At 49.0% G+C, this 27,250-nt stretch overlaps 1 protein-coding gene across 1 annotated transcript; it reads left to right on the forward strand.

Moving 5' to 3' along the window:
• LOC122370494 lies at positions 1-27,250 on the forward strand. Its single transcript, XM_043346147.1, has 7 exons — positions 1-166; positions 6,573-6,770; positions 6,908-7,165; positions 26,261-26,490; positions 26,665-26,813; positions 26,916-26,989; positions 27,207-27,250. Exons 1-7 carry the CDS (start codon positions 79-81, stop codon positions 27,248-27,250), a joined length of 1,041 nt encoding a protein of 346 aa, XP_043202082.1. The 5' UTR covers positions 1-78.

The following is a 27,250-nucleotide window of genomic DNA, read 5'->3' on the forward strand; positions in this document are numbered from 1 at the left end:
CCCCATGAACGGTGTCGGTCCGCACGTCACTGGCTCGCGCTGCCCGCAGTCCGCACAGTGTTCCGCGCGCAGCGCCCTATGTGTATCTTCTGGATCAAGATTCAAGATCATCTGAAGCTGATAATGAGCAGGCTGGACATCAGGGATATGTTTCGCGCCAGGCGAGGTGAGTGTTCTGGCGACTGCCGAGGCGGTGATGCACAATAGGCATGTAATGCCTATACCAGGCGTTGTGGTGCTCCTCGGTTAGCCAGGGGTTGGGTCGGTACTGGAAAAGTCTGTCCGGGAGTCTGCATGTAGCTGAACGGCCGCTACTGACGTGCACAGTCATGACATGGTTATTACCAGGGGTGCGGAGCCGGAGTCGGAGCCACCATGATATTACGGATTCCCGGATGAAAAGTCAAAACGTTAAAAGTAAACGGATAAAAAGTCAAAGGACATTAGGTCAACAGACAGAAAGTCAACATCGCAAGAAGTCAAAGGACAAAATGTCAAATGAACAAAAAGTCAACCTGCCAAAAAGTCAACACGCCAGAAGTCAACAAGCTAAAAGTCAACACGCAAGAAGTCAAAAGACATAATGTCAAAGAGACAAAAAGCCGACATGTCAAAAAGTCAACGCGCTAAAAGTCAACACGCTAAAAGTCAACACGCATAAAGTCAACACGCAAAATGTCAACGCGCGAAAAGTCAACACGCAAAAAGTCAAGACGCTAAAAGTCAACTCGCCTAAAAGTCAACACGCTAAAAGTCAACACGCGAAAGGTCAACAGCTAAAAGTCAACACGCTAAAAGTCAACATGCTTAAAAGTCAACACGCTAAAAGTCAACACACAAAAAGTCAACACGCTAAAAGTCAACACACAAAAAGTCAACAAGCAAATAGTTAATAGGTGCGCGAAAAGTTGATGCGCAAAATGTAGTCAACAGCAAAAAGTAGTCTTTAGCAGCAGTCGTTAACTAAGTCGGTACAAGTACGCCGCAGCCCGCGTCTCCGGTCGGCGACTGACCCGCGCCGGGCCACCTGATCCCCGGCCGCCGCCCGCTGGGCGCCGGCTGCACCGCATAGCGCGTCTCGGCGCGTCCCCGTGCGTGCCCCGACACTACCGATAAGAACGCTCCTACCTATTTTTACTTTGCTTTAAAAAGTGTATTGGGAATGTGAACTTATCTATATAAAGTTGGCGTACTGTGCCTGCTGGTGGCGGGGGGGGGGGGGCAGTTCCGATAAGGAGACGTAGGGCGGAGGCGAAGATGAAGGAGAGGGACAGTAACTGGTAGCCACAATGCGCTATACTTGTCACCTCTCTTTGGACGTCACAGCTCCGAGGTCATAAAAATTGTGTTTTTAGCAATCGCATCTCGATAACTTAATTGACCCATATATTTCGATGAAAATTGGTCACCTTAATTGTATGCAGTCCGTACCTTTCGATGAAAATTGGTCATCTTGTATGCAGTCCGTGAATATTAACCCTAGAACGCCTAGGGGGGGGGTTGTATCACCCCCCCCCCCTGAGGTTTTTTCGAAGTGCACGCTAAACGGCTTGTCTTAGCGGGCTGAAATTTTCAATACTCTCTGGGGCAACCTTTGCGCATCTTTTGCCGAAAACAAATTGATCGGGTCATGTCAGGTCACGGAGTTATGACGTCATAAGAGGTACAGCCTCCGGCCGGATTTTCACAAACTGAGTGCCAACGCCCGAGGTTTCCTGCCGGTGGTACGGACATCGGTTGATGGATCGTGATGAAACTTCCCATGCATGTTGGGGCAAGTATTGGCTATCATATGGTATAAAAAATTTGACCGGGTCAGGTCAGGTCACGGAGCTATGACGTCACAAGAGGAACAGCGTCCGGTACTATTTTTGAAAAGCGCCCGAACCACTATTTTGCTAATTCTTGTCACCTCAATGGGAATATGCAGCAATATTAGCTTCTATAGGGAGCAAATGGACCTCCCAAATCCAAAAATACAATCAGATTTCAAAAATTTAAATTTTGATTTTTCGAATTTCTGCCGCCGACTGTGACCTTGCCGACTTCCGGCGCTCCCAACGCGCCATTTTTAGAGCTAGGGAAACGAAATACATACCAAACGATAGAGAATTGATCAAGGAACACGATAGTGAAGGTTTCAAGTCGATATCTCCCACCGTTTTGCCGCAATCGCCGCCGAAAGTTGAAAAAGTCTATTTTTCCGAAAATTTGGCCTTTGACCGGTCAAAAGTAGGTCAAATGTTGACCTAGGACCAAAAAATATACCACCAATCGCGAGATCTCGTTGAGAGCAATCCGTCGGTTTTTTTCCGCTAAGCTCTACGACCTTCCGTTTCGAAACGCCAGGGGGGGGTCGTAACAACCCCCCCCCCCTGGTCGTTCGTGTTATGAGAAATGGCCTGGTCGTGCGAGGGTTAACAGGTTGTTGTCTGTTGATGCTGATATGAGCGTCCCTTTCAAGGCAGGACAATCCGACAATCACACAATTGCCTCTCGTTCCAACTTCCACCTATCTAAAAGAAACGACGCGCTTTACTATTGTACCAATTGTACCATACAATACGCTTGAACTATAATAAAAGTGTGAAATCGCTTATAGAACCCGTGACGGAATCAATTGATGAGAAACGTCTCCCTACACAATATAGGAAATTTGAAAAAGCGAACCTTTCGTATCGATAACATTCCGGGTTACTATATTTGTTGAAATAATTCCAGTAAACTGCGCCTGGGACAGCCAGTTGTCTCGAAGGATCATGTAACGCTGCCTCATGACAACCTTACGATGCGAGCGAGCTCCCACCTAGCACGGAAGTGTCAACGGATGTGTGTCAGATTTCAGCCAAGCATGCCCGGCAGCCCGTGTGACCAGCTGAGTCGCGGTTGCGGGCCATGGGAATCCCCATCAGTCGCGCAATGGAGGCAGTCTCGCTTCAATGTCCAATGATGCAGTTCAGGTTATATTGTGCAATGTGCAGCATCCTGCTTAATTGTGTACAGCTGTTTGTAAATGTGAACTCATGTATGTACAGCCCACCGCTAAAGTAATGTAGGGTTTTACCAATATCAACGGTTGGCTTTGACTGGCGATTGTTTAATGCGGAGTGATCGAAAAGAAGATGTCAATAGCTAAAGTTGCAGCTGCAAGGGTGACGATACATATAAGCTACATTCAAAGTTTCATTGTAGTCTGGCTAATCGTTCCTAAGCTTCAGAAGCAGAACATACCCATGACTGAAACCACACATTACTTCTGTTGTGGACTGTCCCTAATGACTGATGATCCAGGTGTCATTGACTTTGTCTCTTTGACAATTGTCCTTTTGAGTTTTTGGATTTTGGCTTTTCTTCCTTTGGATTTTTCGTAATTTGACTTTATGTCCTGTTGACTTTTCGTCTTTTGACCTTTGCCCTCTTCACTTTTTGTCCTTTTGACTTTTTGTCCCTTTGATTTTTTGTCCTTTTGACTTTTTGGACTTTGACTATATGTCTTTTTGACTTTTTGACCTTTTGACTTTTTATTTTGACTTCATGCCCGGTTGACTTGTTGTTTTTTGACTTTTTGTCCTTTTGACTTTCTGTCCTTTTGGTTTTTTGGATTTTGACTTTATGTCCTGTTCACTTTTTGTCTTTCGACTTTTGTCCTTTTTACTTTTTGGCAATTTGACTTTTTGCCGTTTTTACTTTTTGTCTTTTGACCTTATGTCCATTAGACTTTTTGTCTTTTGACTTCTATGCTAGTTGACTTTTTGTTCATTGACTTTTTGGCAATTCCACTTTTTATCTTTTGACGTTTTATCCTTTTTGACTTTTTGCCTTTTGACTTTCCTCTTTGTTGAACTTTTACCTGTTGACTTTTAAGATTTTTGACTTCTTGCTTTTGACGTAATGTCTGTTGACTAATCATCTTTTTACCTTTTATCGTTTGACTTTTTGTCCGGAACCCGATATTACGCCCGGAGCCGGAGCCGGAGCCGGAGCCGATTTTTTTCTCCGAAGCTGGAGCCGTCTAAAATTTCCACGGCTCCGCATCCCTGCGCATAGGGGATGTACTGAGTCGGAACCGAAGCCAGACCACTTTACTCGGAGCCGGAGCCGCCATGACATTTTCACCCGGAGCAGGAGCCGTCTGAAATTTCCACGGCTCCGCATCCCTGGTTAGAGGTTAACCCGGCAGGCGGTGGGCCTCCCGGCCACCTTCCGCGCGGTGGGGGGGGGGGCATTTTGTTGCCCCCCTCGTATCCCCGAAACGACTGGACGGATCCGTAAAATTCAAACGGCGTTGAAAGCCCTGTCAAATTTGTCGAGCGAAACCTGATTTCATTGATCTCAGGGTCACCGATGAAGTCACAGGTCAGGTCAAAAATAAAATGTTTGACCGTTTACGGGTCTTCTAGGAATGCGCTACAACATCGAGTAAAACGCATTTTGTCGAAAATCAACGATAACCCGCGCCCCGCTGGGCTATTCAGCCATACGCGCCCTGCTGGGGGGGGGGGGCAGATTCTGCCCCCCCTGTCTAACTTCCGAACCGATGGTCGTAGAAAGACGGGGAAAACGGCAATCGAAAGCTCTGAACGAGGCGAATCTTAAGAGCTCAAATTTTTTTGCTTAAGTAGGTCAGAGATTAGGTCAAGGTCAGGTCAAGGGTACAACATGCAAGTTTCTACAGTATCGGCCTTGCACCGTAATTGCCGAAGAATGGACAGAGACTGATTGCCCAAAACGTGTTCTTAGGCTACCAAGACAATATTCGTTGCATACAATATCATTCAAAGGTCAAGGTCAAGGTCAGGTCAGGTCAGGTCACCAAAAACAAAATATAGAAAAGGGCATGTGCGACACATGTTTTATGGGTCATTTTATTCATAGAATTCAATAGGCACACTCAGTTAGTGATATGGACCACCTCTGGATGAATTTCAGGTCGAGGTCAGGTCAAGGTCAGGTCAAGTGAGGTCAAATTTTGAAGTTGGTTGTTAAGGCCTAAAAAGGTGCCTATCTGATGCAGTTTTTCACGGCGAGTCGAATGGTGCTATTTTCGTTTCCGTACGAGGTCTAGAACTTCCAAAAAATTCATTTTTCAAAAATTTTGTGTGTCGTGACGTCATAAAATTTTGAATAACTCCCACATTTTTGAACCGATTCTTCTCAAAATTGGTATGTAGGTGCACATAGACCACTTCTCTGACATATATTCCGGTTTTTTCGATACACTCAAAATTTTGGATTTTATAATTATTTTCCCAAAAAAGTTAGTTTTTTGAAAATATTTGGGCCAAAATCCAAAATTTTCAAAAAACCGAGATAGCCATTTGATAGACAAAGTAAAATCACGTATAACCTTTTTGTTACGTCTTCATTCCTTTAAAAATGAGGATGTTAGCGGCGTTTGAAATTTTGCGATTTTTGAGGCGAAAATTGCGAACATGACGTCACTAAAACGTCATTTTCTCAAAAATTTTCCGACGGATTTCGCTCAAATATTCAGGGAATGTGTCAAATTGATGTATGACAAGGTACTGAAAGTTTGACGTCGCTGGCGTAACGCGTTTAAAAGTTATTGGCGAAAAACGGGAGGGGGGCAGATTCTGCCCCCCCAGCGGGGCGCGGGATAAGGCGTAAGTTGCCTAGTACATATGTTGCTATTGGAGGTCACTGATGATACCAGGTCAGGTCACAGGTCAGGTCAGGTCACAGGTCAGGTCACCAAGGGTCAGCACATGAGCCCAACAATAGGGTTGTGCGATGCATGTTTTATGGCCATTTTTTTCATTTCTAACTCAATGGTGTTGGTTGTAAAACAATCAGGTACGGTTTAGGTCACTTTCTGGTGGAGGTCAGGTCAATGTCAGGTCAAAAAAGGTCAAATTTCAAAGTTTTGCATAAAATGGGTATTGATTCGATGCAGCTCGTGACGGCGAGTCTAATGGTGATCTTTGTTTTGCGCTGCATGGTCTGGAATTGCTAAAAATTGAGTATCAAAATTTGACGTCATCAATTTTGAAGTTTTTTCGCTATAACTTGGCCAAAAAAAGGGGTATCGATCTAAAATTGGGTATGTGAATAGAAGTAACTAGGGGCTATTACATGTTTTCCGTTTTTTTTCGAAAATCGAAAAACTTTTGTTTTCTTTCGCTATTATATCCAATTTTTTCGGGGTCAAATTCCAAAATTTTCAAAATTTCGTGAAAGCAGTATCGTAGCGCTGGTAATTCTGCACCTTTTATGTCTTAAACATTTTTCTGTATCATCAAAGCTGTAGGCCTGACAGCTCTTCCCGTGAAACCGGTTTTGGGGTCGAAAATGGCAAAAAATATCATAGCTTTTGGAAAGAAAATTGGTCAGAATGTGCATTAGCTGTACTGAAAGTTTGGTGACGATCGGCGCAGCGGTTCTGCAGATATACCGAAAAAAAAAAACTAAAATTGGGGGCAAAAAATGCCCCCCCCCCACCGCCTGGAAGGTTAACTTTCTTGTTAGAGCTGCAAGGGCTGCCTGTATGACAACTTTGATTCTGAAGCTCGCTGCTGACGTCCCAACTGTGTTTGTTCCGTCGGTGCCGACAGTCTGCCGTCGGTGGCGGTCCGCCGTCGACGATATCGTCAGCGACTGTCGGCGGGAGCTAACCGATCAGAAAACCCGTGGTGGAGAGGTCCCGGCACCGGCCACGAGCCTAGAGCTCGTATTGAAGGTGCAGAACCAGCCGAAGATGACCGAACTGCAGGCGCCGACCGCTGAGACGGACACCGACCTCCGACTGGTCGGTGAGTCCTGTGTGAAACGCGCTATACACGAACTGGTACACTTTGTCTCGCTGTAGCTGCCATACTTTGTCCAGTGTCTATAACCATGTGAATAGGTAGGTACCTACCACTTCACGGAAGGTGTTGCGTTATTCCAGCGGCCACCTGCCACGCCCTGGAAAAGGCTAACCTCCGCGGCTTCAAGCTGAAAGCCTCTGCCCTGCGCCGGCTGGCGCGTGCCAACGCCTCCAGTCTTCGTGAGCTGACGCTGCCGGCCGGTATCAACGACTGGCAGCTGGAGGCGCTGCTGGAGCCGCTGAAGGCCCTGGAGCGTCTCGATGTGAGCCCGCCCGTGGACAGCTCCGGCAAGTGGCTGCGACTGCTGCCCAAGTCGATGAGGAGGCTGGACATCACTGGTGAGGGGGACTGGGTGTTGGTGGAACGCGTAGGCGTCTAGCGCACGTTGCATTAGCACGAACCTGCAGCACTAACCTAGATCTCGCGAATGTTTTAGCCTGATAAGGAAGAGAATGAGCCCTCCGGTAACTGATACATGTTCCGTCCCAACCTAAGCTAACCTATAACCTAACCTAACCTAACCTAACCTAACTCCGTGAGAAAGAGGACTGAGCAAGAAAACTGTTAACCTGCGAATGACAATGTCGTTCTTTAAACTCATTTACCAATACTTTGTTGTTGTTTTTATGAGTACCTACATTAACGGAACGAGGTCTAATCAGTGATGAAGTCTGAAGTTTATTTAACCATCGCCCGTATACGGCGTCATCGGGTGCCGATGACGAATATCATGTTAGTTTTGATCACAGATGATGTCATCATGCATTTAGGCCAGGTCATCACTAGCAGTATTTTGACTATAACGTTTTGTAGAGACGTGCTAGGGCGGTGAAAACACGTCAGATGTGTTCAGCTCGACGATACCGATCGACTGATATGCGGCATGACCTTTTCCGGTCAGGTCATGACCTTGACCTGAGGTCAGATTTTCAAAATGGCCTTTCAAGGTCAACTTATAGTTCATTCGACGCGTCTCGACGAGAGGACTAGGATGCTGGAAAAATAAATGTCAAGGCTCTTTTGAGTCAAAACAAGGGCGGATCTAGGGGGTCGTTTTGGGGGGGGTCACCAGTCGGCCGACATACCAGGTCTGGTGAATGAATTCTGACGACCGGGGGGGGGGGGGGGTAGGGAGCGAGTATGTCGAGATCAAAAAATGACATTTGATCTTCGTCGTTTATAAGATGAAGTTTTATCGTAAGTCACTCGGCTCAGTAGTTTTAGTTAGTGAAACCCACCTATATAGGAGCGTCGCCACGGATTTTTTACTGGGGGGGGGGGAGGTGGGTCGACCGACTTAAAAACCCAGAAGTAGATATAGTTACCTCACTTTTAGCCTAATGCATTAGTAAATAGTAGCATACAGTCACGATCTCTCTTATTGACCTGTGTATGAATCGGCGGCGCGAAGCGCCGCAAAAATTTGCAAAAAAAAGTTGTCAAAACACAGCTCTAAAACACAAATATTACAACCTTTTTAGCATGCTAGTACAAGCCGGAGTTCCTTCACAGTACACATATGAATTCCGATTCAATTTGACACGGTTGGTGTTATTACAGTCACTGTTATTTCTCTCTTATTGATTGGTGTATAAATCGGCGGCGCGAAGCGCCGAGAAAATTTGCAAAAGAATGTGTCGAAACACAGCTCCAAAACACAAATTTTACCACCCTTTTAGCATTGCAGTACAAGCCGGAGTTCCTTTACAGCACACATATGAATTCTGATTCAATTTGACACGGTTGGTTTATGTAATTACAGTCAAGATTTCGTATTGACCTGTACGTATGTACATAAATCGGCGGCGCGAAGCGCCGCGAAAAATTTGCAAAAACATTTGTCAAAACACAGAGGGGGCCTCCTCTCTACAGAGGACCACCGATCTCTACTGCGGGCCTCCTCTTTTCACAGGGCCTCTTAACTACAGAAGCTACAGGGCCTCCTCTCTACAGAGGGCTTCCTCTCTACTGAGGGTCTCTCCCTTTAAGAGGGCCTCCTTTACAGAGGGCCTCCTCTCTTCAAAGAGCCAGAGGACCTCATCTCTGCAAAGGGCCTCCTCTCTTCAGAGGGCCTCTTCTCTACAGAGGGCCTCCTTTCTTCAGAGGGCCTCTTCTCTACAGCGGGTCTCCACTCTTCAGAGGGCCTTCTGCATTCAGGCGGTCTCCTTTCCACAGAGGGCCTCCTCTCTACACAGGGCCTCCTCTCTACATAGAGCCTTCTCTCTACAGCAGGTCTCCTCTCTACAGAGGGCCTCCTCTTTAAAGGGGTCTCCTCTCTACAGGGGGCCTCCTCTCTACTGAGGGCCTCCTTTCTACAGAGGACCTCCTCTACAGAGGGCCTCCTACCTACTGAGGAGTCAGAGGGGCCCTAGCGGTCAGACACAGACACTAGCGGTTATTCACTGGAGGCCCCAGGAAGTAAGAAGGGCCCTAGCTGTCAGGCTGGTCAGAGGGCCCTGAATGTCCTGACGTGATTTTTGGGATTCCCGTGAATTTCTTTCGCCTCAGACGTGATTTTGACCTGCCAGGGCCCAGGGGCACTAAAAATAAAACAAACAAAATAAAAAATGAAAATAGGACATCACCAAAATTAAGTGACCGAAATCCGTTGAGTTTTTAATTTTGCGTATAGGTAGGGGCACCACGAATTAAATTCATGACCATCCCCTTGGAGTTTTCCTGGATCATCCCCTGGTGCTCGCACGGTTGAGACAAAAACGAGTAAGATTCTGGTCTTCAATACGCCTTTTCACGCAACACGATCCAGAAAAACAAAAGTATTAGCTCAGAAGTGTTTGACAGGTGATTTTGAGCATGCAAGACGGCGTCTATAGCGCATTTAGGTCTTCGGCTTTTGGGGGGGGTCAAATGACCCTCTCAGACCTTTTGGGGGGGGTCATGACCCCGTGGACCCCCCCCAGGATCCGCCAGTGAGTCAAAATTGAATACCGAAAAACATTTTTCGTAAAAACGGCTATTTTTTAAGCGTTTGCCCTCTAGAGGTTAAACCGTTGACTTGAGGTCATATCTGAAGACAAAATTCAGAAAGGCCTGTAAAACAGCTATAGATTGCACTTTTCCGCAGCACTGTAGCTCTATTGGTTCCCGAGTTATGCGTCTGTTGTTTTGAACATTGTGAAATAGACAAATTTGACCTTTGATGACTTCTGGCGACCTGATCTTTGACCAGATCTTTTTTCTGTTTTACCAACAGAAAAATTGTCACCTGCCAGATTTTTTGCCTAAAGACCGCTTCACATACAGAGTGAAACAGTACCTAAAGCACATTGCCCCAACAGACGGTAAATAACTTTTGAAAATACCAATTTCCAATTTTAGTGTTTTCTGGACCAAAATTTTGCGAGGAATCCGATAGTGTGGTCATCGAAATCTTAAAAATTTCCATTTTGGAGATAGCACCTATTTTTTGAAAAACAAATATTCGTCAGGCTTAAAGGGACCCTCCCACCTTCACAAAAGTTTATGAATTGGCATGAAAAAGATGTCGCTCGGTTCAGAAAGAGCGAAAACGAATATCTACCAAATTTCACCGAAAAATATTCACCGGTTTTCAAGATATTAGACTTTTACTTTTGTTTACTTTTTGGGATCTCCGCTGTTTCTAGCGACTTTATTTTAGAAGTGCGGCGTTTGCGGCAGATGTTGCGCGCAAATAGCATATACCACCGCGTGCTACAAAACGTTTTAGTCAAACATTTAAAAATCGTTAGATATTTGCGCTGACGTCACACATTCAGAGGGGTATTCCTAAGCATTAGCCCCTCTGAATCAAAATGCTGCAATTTTGAAATTCAATATTTCCGATTTAAGGCATTTCTCGATGTTGTGAGTGCCGAAACTGGTAATTGTTAGCCAGGGACCCCATTTTGGCTATCTCAACTCAAATCTAATGTTAAGGTGGGAGGGTCCCTTTAACCCTATTCCTGGCGGGCTCCGCCGGGACAAGAAACTGGCGGGGGGGGGGCCGATTCGGCCCCCCTGAGATCTCCAGAACGAAGCAAGATAGCGACAAACGGTAAACGGCATCGGATACGCACGGTCAAGATCTACAATTTTTACTAAGGTCATTTTCAGGTCAGGTCAAAGATGACGTCACAGGGGTCGAAAAAGTCAAAATGGCGGCGCTAGATATGGAGAGAGTTTTTCTCTAATAGCTTTCGAATTAGTCAAGATAGGAACAAACTAAGGGCATCATCGTGATCCTCTCGTCAATCCGCATCGAATGATATATATGTTGACCTCGCAAGGTCAAGGTCAAAGGTTGACCTCAGGTCACGTGACCTCGAGGTCATCATGTATATCATTCGATGCGTCTTGACGAGCTGAACACAATGAGACCATCCATGCGTCTGTATCTTGTTCCTGTACGGAGTTATTGGCCAAAACCCTTTGGTGACCTTTGATGACGTCACATGACCTCACAGCTGCCCAACAGCAAAACAGACCTCAAGGTAGTGAAGGTTGATCGTATATGAAGTCATGTATGGTATATGGGGCCATTCCGACCCGTTTTAGTGGTAAAAACAGGGAGTTGATTTTTCCCCCATTGACTTATAATGGGGAGGTCGCGAAACTGACCTGACCTTAGGTCACCGATATCAAAATTCCGAGATATACAAATTGCACATACTGGTACCCTAACTAAAGCCTGAAGAGAAGAAATTGATCGGTCAAAAACTCTAGCTCTGGCGTGATTGCAAACTTTTCTGAGGTAGGGTCACCAAACCGCCTCTGGTGACCTGACCTGAGGTCAGATCAACTCCAAATTTTCAGACATGTTGCGTAGACGCCTTTTAGGAAAAGTCAGAAAATTTGAGCTTCCTAGCTCAACGCATTTGGGAGAAATAACCAAAAAACCTCAGGGGGGGCTCCTGAGGCCCCCCCCCCCGCCAGGAATAGGGTTAATAGTCAAATAAATTGGAAATATAATGAGTTAATTTTTGTAACAACTCTAGAATGTGTCGAACATGAATTAGAGATATATTTTAGCTGAGATGATACTATATCTGCGCATACATGTACATGAACTAGTACATTAACCCTCGCCGGCCGAGAAGGGGTGGGGCGGGTGCCGCCTAATAGGGCTTTTCGCGATACGCTTAGGGTAGACAGCTGAAACTTGGCATACCTAATCTTTTATTCAAGTTGGATCTTTTGACCTAAACTGCGTTTTCAGGTCAGGTCAGGTCACTGACCTATGACGTCATAAATGAGCCTCTGCGAGGTCCTCAGATGTTGCAACTTTGCAACGCCCTCAGTGCCAGAGGAACTTTCACAGGAAGATGAAACTTACAGGACTTAGTATCCTTCAGAGGTCTCACAACTTGTATATCTCGGATTTAACCTAAATGTCACATGAGGTCAGGTCGGTCACGTGACCTCACCATTATAAGTCAATGGGGGAAATATGAAAACTGTTATTTTGGCGCCGGAAATGATCTAAAACTGTCCCAAGCACATGAAATCGTGGTTTCATGTACTCTTCTCTTTGTATGGTCCGATCATCAGAATAAATGGATATCCAGGCCCGCCGACTCTCGCGGCCTCTCGCGGTAGGTATGTAAAAAAAACTAATAAGTCTTTTATTTATTTATTTATTTTACATCGTGAGCAATTCCGTCAAAACAAGAGGCTATTACATGCTCGTGTCATCATATAGCAATGGACTGGGGAAACGAGACTACATAACGCACATACTTGACACATGCTAACAGGAACAACACTACATCATCGCAGAATGTAGCATCACATTCCATGGTTGACATGCTGGGGCTCACGCTGGTGTTCTAACAAGAACTTCCTGAGCGTGGGCTTAAAGACAGCCGGAGTTGACTCTCGCAATGTCTGTGGCAGCTCGTTATAGTCAGATACCGCCGAGTAGAGAAAGCGGCGCCTCCCAAACTCCGACCTGATCGTGGGAGTCACGGTGACTATAAATAGTGGGAGTCACCAGCATGTCACTGCTACGGGTGTCTCTCCCATGTACACTCCGTCTAATGGACAGGCTAGCCGACAGCGCCGTAGGCTCAGACGTGGCTAACATTTTGTGAATCGACACAAGTCGGTGATACATGTAGGTACATGCTATCAGCATGAAGCCAGCCACGTTCATTGATGACGTCACTCACGCGATCGAATTTTTTTCGTCCAGAGACGACACGCGCGGCGAACCGAATCACCTTCTGAAGTCGACCGCGTTGAGTCGCATTGCTTGCCCCATAAACAGATAGGCAGTACCGGATGACGGAGAACACCAGGCCTTGTACCATGGTGGCCATCACCGACTGTGGCAGACTGTGTCTGCTGTGGCTCAGTCCACACAAAGTGCCGGTACACCGCCGTATGACGTCGTTTGTGTGCGTGACAAATTGAAATGTCATGTCCCTTTCAAACCACACACCGAGGTTTTTGACGGCGTCTGAGCAGGTGATGGTTGAGCCGGCGAATTTGATGCTGACTGATGGAATGCGACGGGTCATTTCTCGTGAGCCGAGCACGATGAACTGGGTCTTCGCTGCGTTGATTTTTAGACCATTTTTGCTGTACCAGTTGTGTGCTACAGACAGGGCCTCTTCGAGCGACCCGACAAGCTGGGCCAGCTCACTCGGCTGTCCCGTGACAAACAGCTGGACGTCGTCGGCGTAGGCGATCATCTCCGTTGGGCCGCCGTCTACGTGCAGTGGCAGATCGTTGGAGTAGATGTTGTAGAGCAATGGCCCGAGGGCGGATCCTTGATAGGTGCCAATCGGGTTCATGAGAGGACTGGAGAGCGTGCGGTCAATAGATGTCCCTGTTGATTGCACCTGCACGCGCTGGTAATGATCAGCCAGGTAGCTTTGAAACCAGCGCGTGTCGACGCCGTATAGCTCCAGCTTGCGTAAAAGCGAGTGGTGCGGGATGGAGTCAAAACAGCGAGAACAGTCCAGCAGACACAATAGAGTGACTTCACGCCGGTCCATAGAACGAAAAACATGATCGGTGAGGGTTAGCAGCGCGGTGTCCGTTGAATGGTTGCTTCTAAAGCCATGCTGATTCGCGGAAAACAAATGGTGAGAACAAAAATAGGCGTTCAACTGTTCGAACACGACTCGCTCTGTGATCTTCCCTATAGTCGGAAGAATGGATACCGGTCTATAGCGGCTGAAGTCATCAGCTTTGGAAGCCTTTGGAATAGGGTGCACGATAGTGAGTTTCCAAGACTCTGGAACGGCATGTGATGTGATGCTGGAGTTAACAATATGTGTCAACACATCTTACTTACTTACTTACTTACGAAGTACAGAATTTGGATAGGCCAGACTAGGCCTTTAGAAACCTTTCTAGTCGAGCTCCTCGTGCGTCTGACTATTCATCTGCGTGAGGGATGTCGTGTGCATGGTGTGCCCAGTGAGCGTCAAGCCGGTTTTTGAATTGGTTCAGGGTGTCGGATGCGACGACCACTGACGGTAGGCTGTTCCAGTCGTTGATGACCCGGATGGAGAACGCGTTGCGCCGGATCCTGGAGACCGCTCGCGGCTTGGCTAGTCTCCATTGGTGTCCTCTTGTAGCAGGAGTTCTGTCGGCTGCCATCTCGAAGAAGTTGCGAGGGTCCATGTCCAGTCCACCGCGGAGCAGCTGATAAACCGCGATCATATCTCCACGCTTCCGTCTGTAGTACAGCGTTGGTAGCTGCAGCACTTTCAGACGCTCTCGATACGGGAGGTGTCGAAGATCGGGAACCAGCTTGGTCGCCCGCCTCTGCACCCGCTCTACCAGCCGCTGGTCCGCCCGGTTGAAGGGACCCCACACTAGGTTCCCGTACTCAAGGTGGGGTCGGACAAGGGCCTTGAGGAGCAGGGGGAGGGTTGATTTGTCAAGAAGGTGGAAGGACCGACGAATCACTGCCATCACTTGTGTTGCCTTCCTTACGGCCGCAGCAGCCTGCTTCCGGAATTTGAGCTGGGTATCCATGAGGACGCCAAGGTCTCTCTCGACATCCGACTCCGCGACTGTAGTTCCCCCCATCCGGTATGTGTGGTGCTGGCTGCCTCCGCCGATGTGGAGCACCTTGCACTTTCCAGGGTTGAATGCCAGCTGCCACCTGTCTGCCCAGTGAAGTGCCGCGTCCAGGTCCTCCTGCAGGGATGCCGAGTCGGACGGAGAGCAGATAGATCGATAGAGTTTGCTGTCGTCGGCGAATATCTTTATCCCGCAGCTTAGCGGCTCCGGCAGGTCGTTCACGTACAGCGTGAAGAGCAGTGGAGCAAGGACTGAACCCTGTGGAACACCGCTTGGTACAGGAGCCCAGTCTGACTTGCTGCTCCCAACAGTGACTCGCTGTTTCCGTCCTTCCAAGAATGCGCCGATCCATCTCAGAATCTTGCCTCCGATGCCGTGAGCTTCAACTTTCCTCAGCAGTCGTCTAGGTGGGACTGTGTTGAACGCCTTGGCCAGGTCTAGGTATATGACGTCGCCAGGTCGGTTGCCCTCAATCATGCTGCTCCAATCTTCTATCGTTAGCAACAGCTGAGTAGAGCAGGACCTCCCTGGACGGAATCCGTGTTGGGCGTCATTGATCAGGTTCTCTGACTTAAGGTGTGCCATAAGCCGGTCGCGGATGATCGACTCCAAGAGCTTGCACGGAACAGACGTCAAACTGACTGGCCTGTAGTTCCCTGGTTCATCTTTACTTCCTTTCTTGTAGATTGGAACCACATCTGCCAGTTTCCAGTCCTGCGGCAGGGTCCCCGTGTCCAATGACGATCGGTAGATGGAGGTAAGCGTGCTTGCTAACGAGTCGGCTGTTTCCTTGATGATCCGTGGGTGCACTCCATCTGGGCCCGCGGCGGAAAAAGGTCGTAGGGCAGCCATCTTCTTTCTCACGAGTTCCACGGTGAGATCGATGTCAGTGACAGCTGGACCGTGGTAGGTGTTGTTCGGCTCCGGGATTTCTCCGGGGGGTTCCATGACGCAGACTGAATTAAAAAAGTCGTTCAGTGTCGTCGCTTTCTCGCAGTCGTTCGTAGTTAGGGTGCCGTCCGCAGAGCGTAAGTTCTCAACTCCGCTTGTAGTCTTCATCCTGGAGCCAGCGTATCGCCAAAAACCCTTGGGATTTTCTTTCAGGTTGGAGGCCAGTCTCCTTTCGAAGTCTTTGCGCAGGTTTCGGGTGAGTCGCCTGAGGTCGTTTTTGCAGCGAACGTACCTTGCATGACTGATGTCATCCATTTCTCGAGTGTAAGCGGCCCAGAGCTTCTTTTTCCTGTTCTTTAGCCTCAAGGCTTCCCTGTTTATGTAGATGCTTCTGTTTTTCCTTGGACACGCTTTGGGGACGCATGCGTTCACCAGGTGGGCTAACTCGGTCTTGAAGGTGTCGTAGCGTTCTTGCATATCCATATGCATTTCATCACGCCACTGTCTCCGTCTGATCAGGTTGTTAAGCCGTAGATAGTTGCCCTTGTTTAAGTTGAGTCGTCCCTCCTTCACTACCTCAGGCTGCATGTAGCAGCACACCTCAAATTGCAGTAACATGTGGTCACTGTTGCCAATAGGTGGGTGATAAGCAAGGTTGGTCACCAGGCCTTCTTCGTTGGAGAGGATGATATCTAGGCTGCTTGGTCTCTCGCCAGCACGGTATCTTGTGGCTTTGGTTACGTGCTGGGTGAGGCCGCATTCCTGTACGCCCTCAACAAACCTTTTGGTGTAGTGACCATCAGGAGCGTGGGAGAAGCATGGGTGTCGATTTGTATACCTTTGGGGGTGCTGCAGCACCCCCAATGCTCAAATGAGCACCCCCAATGGTTTTCCGGGCACCCCCAATGATTTTGTCCCTCAATAACTCCCACTAACTCTGCTTGAGGAAAATAATTGTTCTGCAGTCTTTCACTACAAAAAATAAAACAATTACGCAATTTACAAGGCATGAAATAAAGATGTAAAGAAAAGAAAAGTTAGTTTTAAGAAGAAGGGCGAAAAAAGACGTTAAATTGCAAAGACACTTGTGTGGGTCCGTCGTACACGGGTGTCGGACTCTTAGAGCTGCTGGTGCGTACCCTTTACAAGCCGGCAGGGGGCTCCAGAGACCGGCGACGGGCCCTCAGAGGCCGGCAAAGGGCCATCAGAGGCCGGTGGTACCTTCAGAAACCCTGCGGGGTCGTCTTTAGAGACCGGAACGGACTCAGACGCCGATGGGGCCCTCAGAGTCGCCGGTGTGGGGCCTTCAAATGTCACCGGTGGCAGGGTGGCCGTCACATGCGCACTAGTGGGGCCTTCAGAAGCTACGATGCTGGGCCCTCAGAGCCGCCGATATAGGGCCTTAAGAGGCACTAGTGTGGGGCCCTCAGATATGGCAATGTGGGGCCCTCGGACTGGAGGCGCCGGTGTGGGGGCTTCGCAGTCGCCGGTGACGGCCCTCACAGGCGCCGTTGTGGGGGCTCTCAGAGACACTGGTTTAGGGCCATCACAGGCGCGCGTGGGGCCCTCAGAACTGCTGTTACGGAACGGACCCTTCATAGGCCGACAAAAAGATATCAAGAGGTCACCGGTGCCTTCAGGAGCCTTGTGGGGTTCACTCGGAGACTGGCCTGGTGCGCTCAGACGCCGCTGGGACCCTCCGAGTCACCTGTGTGAGCCGTCAGGGTCGCTGGTAACTGACAATGGCCCTCAGAACCGCCCATGTAGGGTTTTTAAAGGCATTGGTGTAGGGCCTCAGAGTTAGGGGTGTGGGGCCCTCAGGGACGCCGGTGAGGGCCCTTACAGTCGCCGTTATATGGGCCCTCAGAGAAATGGGTGTGGGGCATAGGCGGGTGTGCAGCTCCTAGAGCTGGCTCCCTATAGGCCGGTTAAGACCCCCAGAGGCCGGCAAGTGGCCCTCAGAGGCTGGCTTGGGGCCCTTATGGAGATCTTAATGTTGGTACTTGTGGGCCCATGAGGTGTTCTTACGAGCCCTGTGGGGCCCTTCTGAGTCTAAATATAGCCAACGTGGACTCTCAGCGGCCAATTGGCGCCGCAGGGCCCCTCAGGCCCGAATAACCCGATGGGCCCCTGAACCTGATGGGGGGGGGGGGAAATCCCGTGATTATCAGTACCTTATGGTGATACCCAACCATGCCTTGCACGGTTGTGCCCCATGGCAAAGCTGCAATCTTTCACCCGGTGCAGGGGTTGAGCACCCCCAACCATTTTGAAAAATCGACACCCCTGGGGAGAAGTGATCGTTCCAGTCGATCTGGGGCATATTCACATCACCCGCAATCACTATGTGGGAGAACTTTTGGGAAACAACAGTTTTCAGCAGAGATATTAGGTTGTCAGTTGAGGTGTTCCCGTCACTGGATGGGCTTCTGTACAGACATCCTATGAGCAGCTGGTCAGCACCTAGCAAAGGTAGCTTGACCCACAGCTGTTCTTCATAAGAGTAAAGAGCAGGCTGGGAAAGACACCTCTGTAGCCTGCCACTTTGCACTGACAAATATGCAGATGCTTCGTGCGCCCCCCCTGTCCCAGTTTATCCTTGACAGGGTCAAAGTTCAGGAACATGGTATAGTTTGGAAGGGCCATAGTTGCAGGGTGCATTGGATGGCTCTGGGCTTTTGGGATGACCTCACACAAAAGTATCAGATCAGGCTCGTTGTTTGAAATGAACATGGCCAGGTCCTCCCTCTTGTTTAAGTATTGGTCAATGTTTGTGTACAGAATTGTTAGTTTCCTTCGACCACTTCTCTCCATTTCATCTAGTCATTTGTGATGGGAGATCGAAGAGGGTGGTACAGTGAGATCAGGCACTTTTTAACAAAACGAATACACAGACCGTCGGCGCCATCATCAAAGTCTGGTGATGATTGATGCAAGATTCTTATAGATAATGCTTGTCCACGTCCGAATATCAATTTCTTAGCTGGATATCTGCGAATCTTGCTGCGAATATCAATCTGCTACTTATTTGATGGTCGTGTAGATTTCGATGACCTTGAGCCTTGGATTTCGACATTCATGACGCAGTTTTGATGCAGTAGCACGTGGTTCAGCACGCGTGTTGTGTTGTGATGCGCGGTTGGACTCTCAACTGAAGGATATAGAGGCTATATAAAACTCAACTCACGCAGAAAACGAGAGATCTTGAGTTGGAGTTTGAGATGGATCAGCATGGTAAGAAGCAGCATGGTAGTACTGTGGGCATTACAACCAGTAAAACGCCTTCTGGGCGAAGAACGAGCGAGCGAGATGGTGAGCCCTGCACGTGCGGAAGGACGAGAGGGTACTTTGACTTCCAACGGGCCTGTGCAAAGCACCCTTCTAACTGGTAGGTAGCTAGCGGTGTGCCAAATTTGAACGAAATGGGCCCAGCCGTTCCTGAGATCTTGAAGTGGCATTCTGCACGTGCGCACGTGCAAATGGGGTCCAAACTGACTTGCATGACACCGGTCCCCAACCGTGTACCAAATTTGAGCGCAGTCGGCCCAGCCATTCTTGATGTTGAGATCTGGAAGCTCCCCCTGCACGTGCGCACGTGCAGTAGCACCCCAACTCAGTCGGGGAAACTGTGGTAAAATCTGCCATTTTTAGCAGTCTGCTATTTTTAACAGAAATCTGCCAAAAATGGGTACGGACCTGCTAAAAATGGGTACGCATGTGACGTCATCGTACCCAAATATAGCAGATTTGTGTACGGACCCATACAAAAACAGATTTGCGCACTACTTGAATCAAATGCGCATCAAATGCCTGGCAGATTCATGATGAGAATGTCTTAGCACGCCTGAATCCAACGTGCGTTGGATTCAGGCCGAAAAGATTCAGGCCAATGTGAGCCGAAGGCCCACGTTGGCCTGAATCCTTTCGGGGGCCTCCTGAAAACCTCAAGGGAGGGGCGGGCGCCCCCTCCGCCCCCCCTTGGCTACGTTCCTGAAGTACGGTACCCAGTTTTAAGGTCATAGGTCAAATGTTGATCTCTGAGGTCAGGTCAATGACCTAGAAGTTGGGAAAATTGAGACCTGTTGGGACATTGTAGTGTGGCTGCTATTTGGTTTTCGGGATGCTGAGTGCTGTTCACGGGCACCTGCGGTAGCTGCGGTAGCTGCGGCTCGGCGGTCAGCCGGGTAATGACGTCACAGAAAGTGGGGATGGGGCGGGTGGTGTGACGTCATACGGCTGCGGTCGGCTGCGGTCGCCTGCGTCTCCTGCGGTCGAAACGATCCGACCGCAGCGGCCGCAGGAACCATTTGTCATACAAAGTGGCGCGGCAGTTGCGCATTCGTGTTACTTGGGCGCAAAATTGACACAGCCGCCGCAGACGAACGCGTGATGACGTATACACAAGTGGGCGGGACTTACAGCCTGCGATCTACCGCAGCTACCGCAGTCACCGCAGGTGCCCGTGAACAGCACTCTGATCATGGATATCATGTTAGTTTTGATCACAGATGTTGCCTTGCATTTAGGCCAGGTCGGGACAGGTCAGGTCAATCAGTAGGGGTCCTGCTTGGTTAGGGTATTCGTGATAGGTAGGTGTCGATAGCCTCTGACAGCTTCGTAACTGTTACAAAGGCACCAAAACTACTTTTTTAATGTTCAAATGGTTGCTAAATTAGCCAGTGCCGGGCCGGTGCTCCCAGACTTCCGCGCTGGGCCGGGGGTGCCTGAACACCTCCCTTCTAACTTGGCTCCTGGGCCACATAGCGACGCGCGGTAAATGGCAGTCAAAAGAACATCCAAAATAAGGACGAAAACACTGCAGTAATTTTTGGGTCAGGTCAAAGGTCAGATCACCAGAGGTCACCAAAGGTAAAATGTTGGCCAATTCAACATTTTGGAAACCGCCAACGGCTAACTCGGGAACCGATAGAGCTGCAGCGCCGCGGAAAAGCGCATTTGATAGCGCTCTTTTAATGCTCTTTTGCCAACATGTCCTCAGACTTGACCTCAGATCAACTGGAGGTCAGTTGGCTTCCAGAGGGCAAAAACTAAAAAAAAACGTTTTTACGAAGTGTTTTTCAGCAATAACATGACTCAAAAGAGCCACGATTTTACTTTTGCCAGCATCGTGTTTCACTTGTCGAGACCCTTCAAATGAACCATAATTTGACATTGAAAGGTCGTTTCTTCGCGATCGGCCGCTTTTTACGCGGGTGTTTTGCGAACAGTGGCGCACCGAAGGGGGCCTTGGGCTCCCCCCCCCCGCTCCGGCATTTTCAGGAGGCCCCTGGGCACCGCTTCGGGTACTTACTTTTACTTGACTTTCCTGCCTGACTACTTTAATTCTGCACAAGAAGCACTATCTGGGCAGAGGCCAGGAGGCCTCTGGTAGGCGACCCTTGTTGAGCAGGAGGCCCCTTCTGGATGTGAGGTACCTTCTCACAGGAGGCCCTACCTGGGCAGGAATCACGAGGCCCCCTCTGGCAGGAGATCCTGTATGGGCAAGAGGCCCTGAGGCTCCCTCTGCACAGGAGGCCCTTTCTGGACAGGATTCAGGAGGCCCCCTCTGGTAGGCGACCCTTGATGGGCAGGAGTCCCCTCTGGCAGAGTACCTTTAATGCTTAGGAGGCCCCTTCTGGATGGGACGCTCCCTTTTGCACAGAGGGCCCTATCTGGGCAGGAGGTGGGAGGCCCCATTTGGCAGGAGCTCCTTTATGGGCAGGATACCCCGAGGCTTCCTCTGTACAGGACCCTTTCTTGGTGGGAGGCTACCTCTGCACGAGAGATTCTATGCGGGTAGGAGCCAGGAGGCCCCCTTCGGCAAGAGATCGTTAATACACAGGACTGGAAGCCCCTTCTAAATGGGAGACTCCCTCTGCACAGAGGCTCTATCTTGGGATGAGCCAGGGGGCCTCATTGGCAGGAGGCCCTCTACATGTAAATGGGACGTTTCATCTACAGGACACCGTCTCTGGGCAGGAGACCCTATCTGGATAAGAGGGTTGGCTTCAAAATAGGTTGATGTTAGAATGATATGCTTCCCATAAAAATTCCTCCTGCTCAAGAACTGCTGTGAAAATATTTTCTGAACCTGGAAGCGAGAATGATCCTAAGTAAAAACTTTTCTTTACCTTTAGAGGTAAAGTCGATTGTGGGAAGTAAAACTAGTATCAGGTTCTGGCGAGTCGATCGGTGCCAGTTTCAGTCCTCTACCTCCACTGGGTGGGCCACAGTCTGCTGCGCAAATTTGGGGTCGTTACCTTTGTTGACCTCTGTAGCCCAAATGGCTGGGAGTAACAGACAGCAAGTGATTTGGGCCACGTATTCCACACCTTAACCCTCGCCGGCACAGGCCATTTTGCGTCCTTCGACGGCACAAGGGGGGGGGGGGGGTTGGTACGACCCCCCTCGCGTTTGGCCCCTGATCGAGCTAGAGCTTCGCGGAAAAAACGAGCGTGCTGCCCGTCACGAGACGAAGCCGATGATACCCAATTTTAAGGTCCTAGGTCATCGGGTGACCTTCCAGGTCAGGTCAATGACCCGAAAACCGGGAACATCGGGACCTGTTATAAAGTCGTAAAGTGTGGCTGCTATGTGGTTTTCCGGGGTGCTGATCACGAATATCGTGTTAGTTTTGATCAGAGTTGATGTCTTTAAGCATTTAGACCAGGTCGGGTCAGGTCAGGTCAGGTCAACCGGTAGGGGTTGTGACGGGTATTCGTAATACGTGTCAACCACCTCTGACAGCTTCGTAACATGTTACGAAGGCACCAAAACTACTTCGTTAATGTTCAAATGGTTGCTAAATTCGAATTCAGCTAAAAAAAACTGGCCTAGAAACATGTAAAACTCGAAAAAGTGAACCGAGGTCACCCGAGGTCACCAAAGGTCAATTACCTGACCTGATCTTCAGGTGACCTTGACATCCACCCTAATGCATGGGAGCAACATCAAATCACATGTTTGAACGTTGGAAACCACGAAAAGCTAGCAAACGCGCGGCTAATGCGAGCCGACATACGCCGAATCGCGATTCTGGCCAAACATGGTCTCGGAAAAGAGGTCACAGGTCAAAGGTCATTTGGGTCAGGGTCATGAAATTTTCAGGGTAGGTGTGAAATTGATCCATGCGAGGGTACTGAAAGTTTCGTCGCGATCGGCCGCTTTTTACGCGAGTTATTCGCGAAAAACCTTAGGGGGGGGGGGGTTACGCCATGTGGGGGAGGCCTCTGGTAGACGACCCTTGATGAGCAGGAGGCCCCTCCTGGATGTGAGGTACCTTCTCCCAGGAGGCCCTACCTGGGCAGGAATCGAGAGGCCCCCTCTGACAGCAGATCCTTCGTGGGCAGGAGACCCCCGAGGCTCCCTCTGCACAGGAGGCCCTTTCTGGACAGGATTCAGGAGGCCCCTCTGGTAGGCGACCCTTGATGGGCAGGGGCCCCTCTGGCGGGGGATTTTTATGCACAGGATTTTTATACTTTGCTACACCGGTTAATCTCAGCAAGTAAGAAAGCTAAAAAGACGCGGGGAAAACAATGGATTGCTCGCTATGAGATCTTTTAGAACCAGTATAACGCCTTTTGGGGCGACTAACGGAGCGAGCGAGAGGGTGGGCCTTGCACGTGCGAAATTGCGAGGAGGTACCTCCAACTGACTTGTGCACGGCACCCTACTAACCGGTCTCTAGCGATGTGCCAAATTTGAGCGCAATCGGCCCAGCCGTTCTCGAGATCTGGAAGCGACACCCTGCACGTGCGCACGTGCAAAATGGGTCCCGACTGACTTGCACGGCACCCTACTAACCGGTCCCTAACCGTGTACCAAATTTGATCGCCATCGGTCCAGCCGCTCTCGAGATCTGGAAACGCCCCCTGCACGTGCGCATGTGCAGTAGCACCCTAACCGCAACACATTGGGAATGCATTGCCTGGTGGGTGCCTACCTGTATGCCAAGTTTCAGCGAAATCGCCCCAGTAATTACCGAGTTACTGAAATGGGAACAAATTTGGCACCTCTTATTGTTGTATTTTGCACGTGCAGTGGGGGTCACTCACATAGATGAAAAGTATCCGACCTTTGGTAGAAGGGATGCAGCTACCCTATAAAAATGACCGCAAGACAATCGCTCAAGCTGCTGCTGAGATATGGGCCTCTCAAAATCATTGCTTTTGCAAAATGCTTGAACACCCTTGACTTTTCACGTGGCACGTGCCACGGCGGTCACTGAGATGTATTCTTGTATTCTTGTATTTTCATAAATCACCAACAGGCTTACGCCCAATGACAGGTGAAGTCATACGCACACGCATGCATCAACATGCATAAATACCCCCCCCCCCCACCCCCACACAAACCACTTCTTTGCATCCGACAGAGGCCGACTGTCACATAACGCACGCCAGTGTTGACGCATACGCCGATGCCTCTCGCTTGAGCCGCCCGATCGAGTCAAAGAAAATATCTGACCTAGGCGAGAACTCAAGAAACTGATTGACGCAGCGAGGAATGCGCACAATAAGCCCTCCTGATATGGTGTTCACCCTGGCGAACGGCACATCAATGAATGGTGTGTTTCTGGTTGGCCTCGCGGATATATGGAGCTTAAAAGACCCAATTAAATATGATGATGAGATGAAGCCTTTAAACACCTTGCATAAAAACAGAACATCACACTTTGCGCGTCGTGCTCCTAAGTGTGGCACACGAAATGATGACAATAGGTCCGAGTACTTGAGCGACGAATTTCGTGGTGCGACAAGCCAGCCACATCAAAAACTTGTGTTGCACCCTCTCCACACGAACGAGATGAGATTTGGCCACTCCGCCCCATATCACTGAACAGTACTCGACCACAGATCGAACATTGGCGTAATAAGCCGCCAACACGGCCTGCCTGTCCAGCTTACACTTGGGGGAAGCCGACTGGAACGTTCGAATGAGGAGCCCGAGCGCTCTATTAGCCCGTGTGACCACTGAATGCACGTGATCGGCGAAATCTAGCTTTTGATCAAGAATGATGCCTAAATTTCGGATCGATGTGACATTTTCCAAAATAGTGCCATTGATCGAATATGTCGAGTCAATGGGGCTACGTTTAAGTGTGATTTTAAATGACTTGCATTTGGAGCTGCATTTAGCTTCAATTTCCAGTCGGCCGCCCAGCGTGTCACTGCGTTCAAGTCCCAGCGTGTCGCTGGAGCGTCTGAACATCATCATCGGACCTAACCTCGTGAAACAACTTCAGATCGTCAGCAAACAGCAAACAGCTGGCGGAAATAACAGTTGGCAGGTCATTCACATAGAGAGAGAACAGCAACGGAGAGATGTGACCCCCTTCCGGTGTTCCAGACACAACCGGAACCCACTCGGACACTTTCCCGTTCAACACAACGCGTTGTTTGCGCCTCTCCAAGTAGGACCTCAACCACTGCAGAGCGTTGCCGTCAACGCCGTACATCCTTTCGAGCTTATGCAGTAGCAAACAATGATTGACACTCTGAAATGCGCTGCTAAAATCTGTGTACGCGGTATCCAGCTGGGATTTGTTTGAGATGGCCGCCCATCCGTGCGACAGGAAGGACGCGAGGTTCGTGGCGCATGACCGGTTTGGGACGAATCCGTGTTGGAACGGAGAAAGGTGAGGCTGGACATGTTGGAAGAGTTGCTCGCTTACAATCTTTTCAAAGACCTTTGCACATAGGGGAAGAAGCGATACAGAACGGTAGTTAGCTGGATCGTTCCGCGATCCTTTTTTGAAAATGGGAACTATGTTGGCTTCAGACCACTTTTCAGGAAAGATACCGGATGAAAGGGATATGCGTAAAAGTTTACACAGAGGGGCGGCCAATTCATTTGCACACTCACGGAGAATGCGGGCGCTCAATCCGTCAGGACCACACGCCTTGCTGACGGAGAGCTCCCGGAGTAAACCACGCACAGCCTCCTCCGACACATTGAATTCCGACAGACGGTGGTCAACACAAGAAGGAACGTTGGGGAATACGGCGACGGTGGGGTCGGAAAATTTCGAAGCAAATGTGCAGTTTAGCAGAAGTAGTCAATGTATCAAAATGTATCAGTCAATGTATGTATCAAAAGTAGTCAATTACGGGGTAGAAGGGATGGGGCTACCCAGCAAAAAAGACCGCAGGCCATTCGGTCCAGCGGTTGCTGAGATATAAGCCTCTCAGAAGCGTTACAGGCCGGGCCGGGCCGGGCCGCTCATACTGAGATTTTTCCGTTACCTATATTGAAAAGACTTCGCTTCGCTCGCTGCGCTCGCTCGCTCGTAATGAGCACCTACATTATTTACGTCGTGTAGGTATTCTTGTTGACAAACCAAACCATGCCAGTGGTATTATTCAGAGATATTTTATGGATCATCAATTACATAAGGAATTATTCAATTATTGGTGGTGATAACTCTGCAACTTTGCATTTTCTTGCTACATAACTTCTCCCTTTTGTGCTTTTATCTAGTCAACTCAATGTGAACTGACAATCAACGTTGGACCCCATTCCAGATCCACCAGTGTCTGAATTACTGCCGCTCATGCGGGCTGCATCAACGTCACCAGAAGGACCAAAGTGGTCTCGGAAGGGCTCTCCTGACAGCGACGAGGAATGGGGTCCTTCACAGAGTCTGAGGCACTCCCAGAGGGAAAGTGATTCCACTCCCATAGACAGTGGCTCTGAGAGCGACTTTCGGCCAGTTGTGAAGGAGGAGATAAAGATTGAAGTCACTTCACCAAGGGTAAGTTTATAAATGCATGGTGATCACCTCTCATTGTTTTTGTTTTTGTTTTTTGTTTTTACTGCAAGGTTGATAAAAGGGAATGGCAGCGCAAAATGTGTTCCAATTTCATTTTTGTGGTTGAAGAGCATCTAATGTTTAATTGAATAATGTTGGTCTCTTGATCCGGTCTAGGTTGAGCGGCCGTCGTCTCCCTCGGTGTCGGACGACGATCCTTTGTCGGACAAAGCTCTGCAGTCTCTGGTGAAGGAGGAAAAGTTCCGACCTAGATCGCCGTCACCGTCTGAGGACTTCTTGGGGTTCACTGAGGTGGATCGAGACAGGTGAGGGCATGACTCAGTGTTGCTGAAATTTGAGTAGTTATTTGACATTCTAGACTATCCATTTGATGAAATGATATATATTTGTGGTGCTTCTTTTTTCAGTGCTTGTTTCATGTCCAATGTAAAAAGGGATATGCTACTGGGATGCCCGTCGGACAGTGAAGACTCGGCAGAAGGTAAGTTGACAGATGTCAGGAAATGCATTTCGTCTCTCTATTTTATCATCGACCTTTGTATTGTACCTTTTGCAGACAAATTGTCAGTTTTTTAATTTTATTTGATTTAGACTCTACAAAGTGATGTAGTGGTCTGACAGTCATACGTTCTTTTGAATTGGCGCCTGAGATTAATGCCACCCAATCATACAAAACCATTCATTGTATTTCATTGCAGTCTTTGCCGAAGGAGAGTTCATGAAGAGTCCCGTCTCGTCATAA

Source organism: Amphibalanus amphitrite, unplaced genomic scaffold (assembly GCF_019059575.1).
Source record: "Amphibalanus amphitrite isolate SeventyFive unplaced genomic scaffold, NRLGWU_Aamphi_draft 001137F_arrow, whole genome shotgun sequence".
Lineage (NCBI taxonomy): Eukaryota > Metazoa > Arthropoda > Thecostraca > Balanomorpha > Balanidae > Amphibalanus > Amphibalanus amphitrite.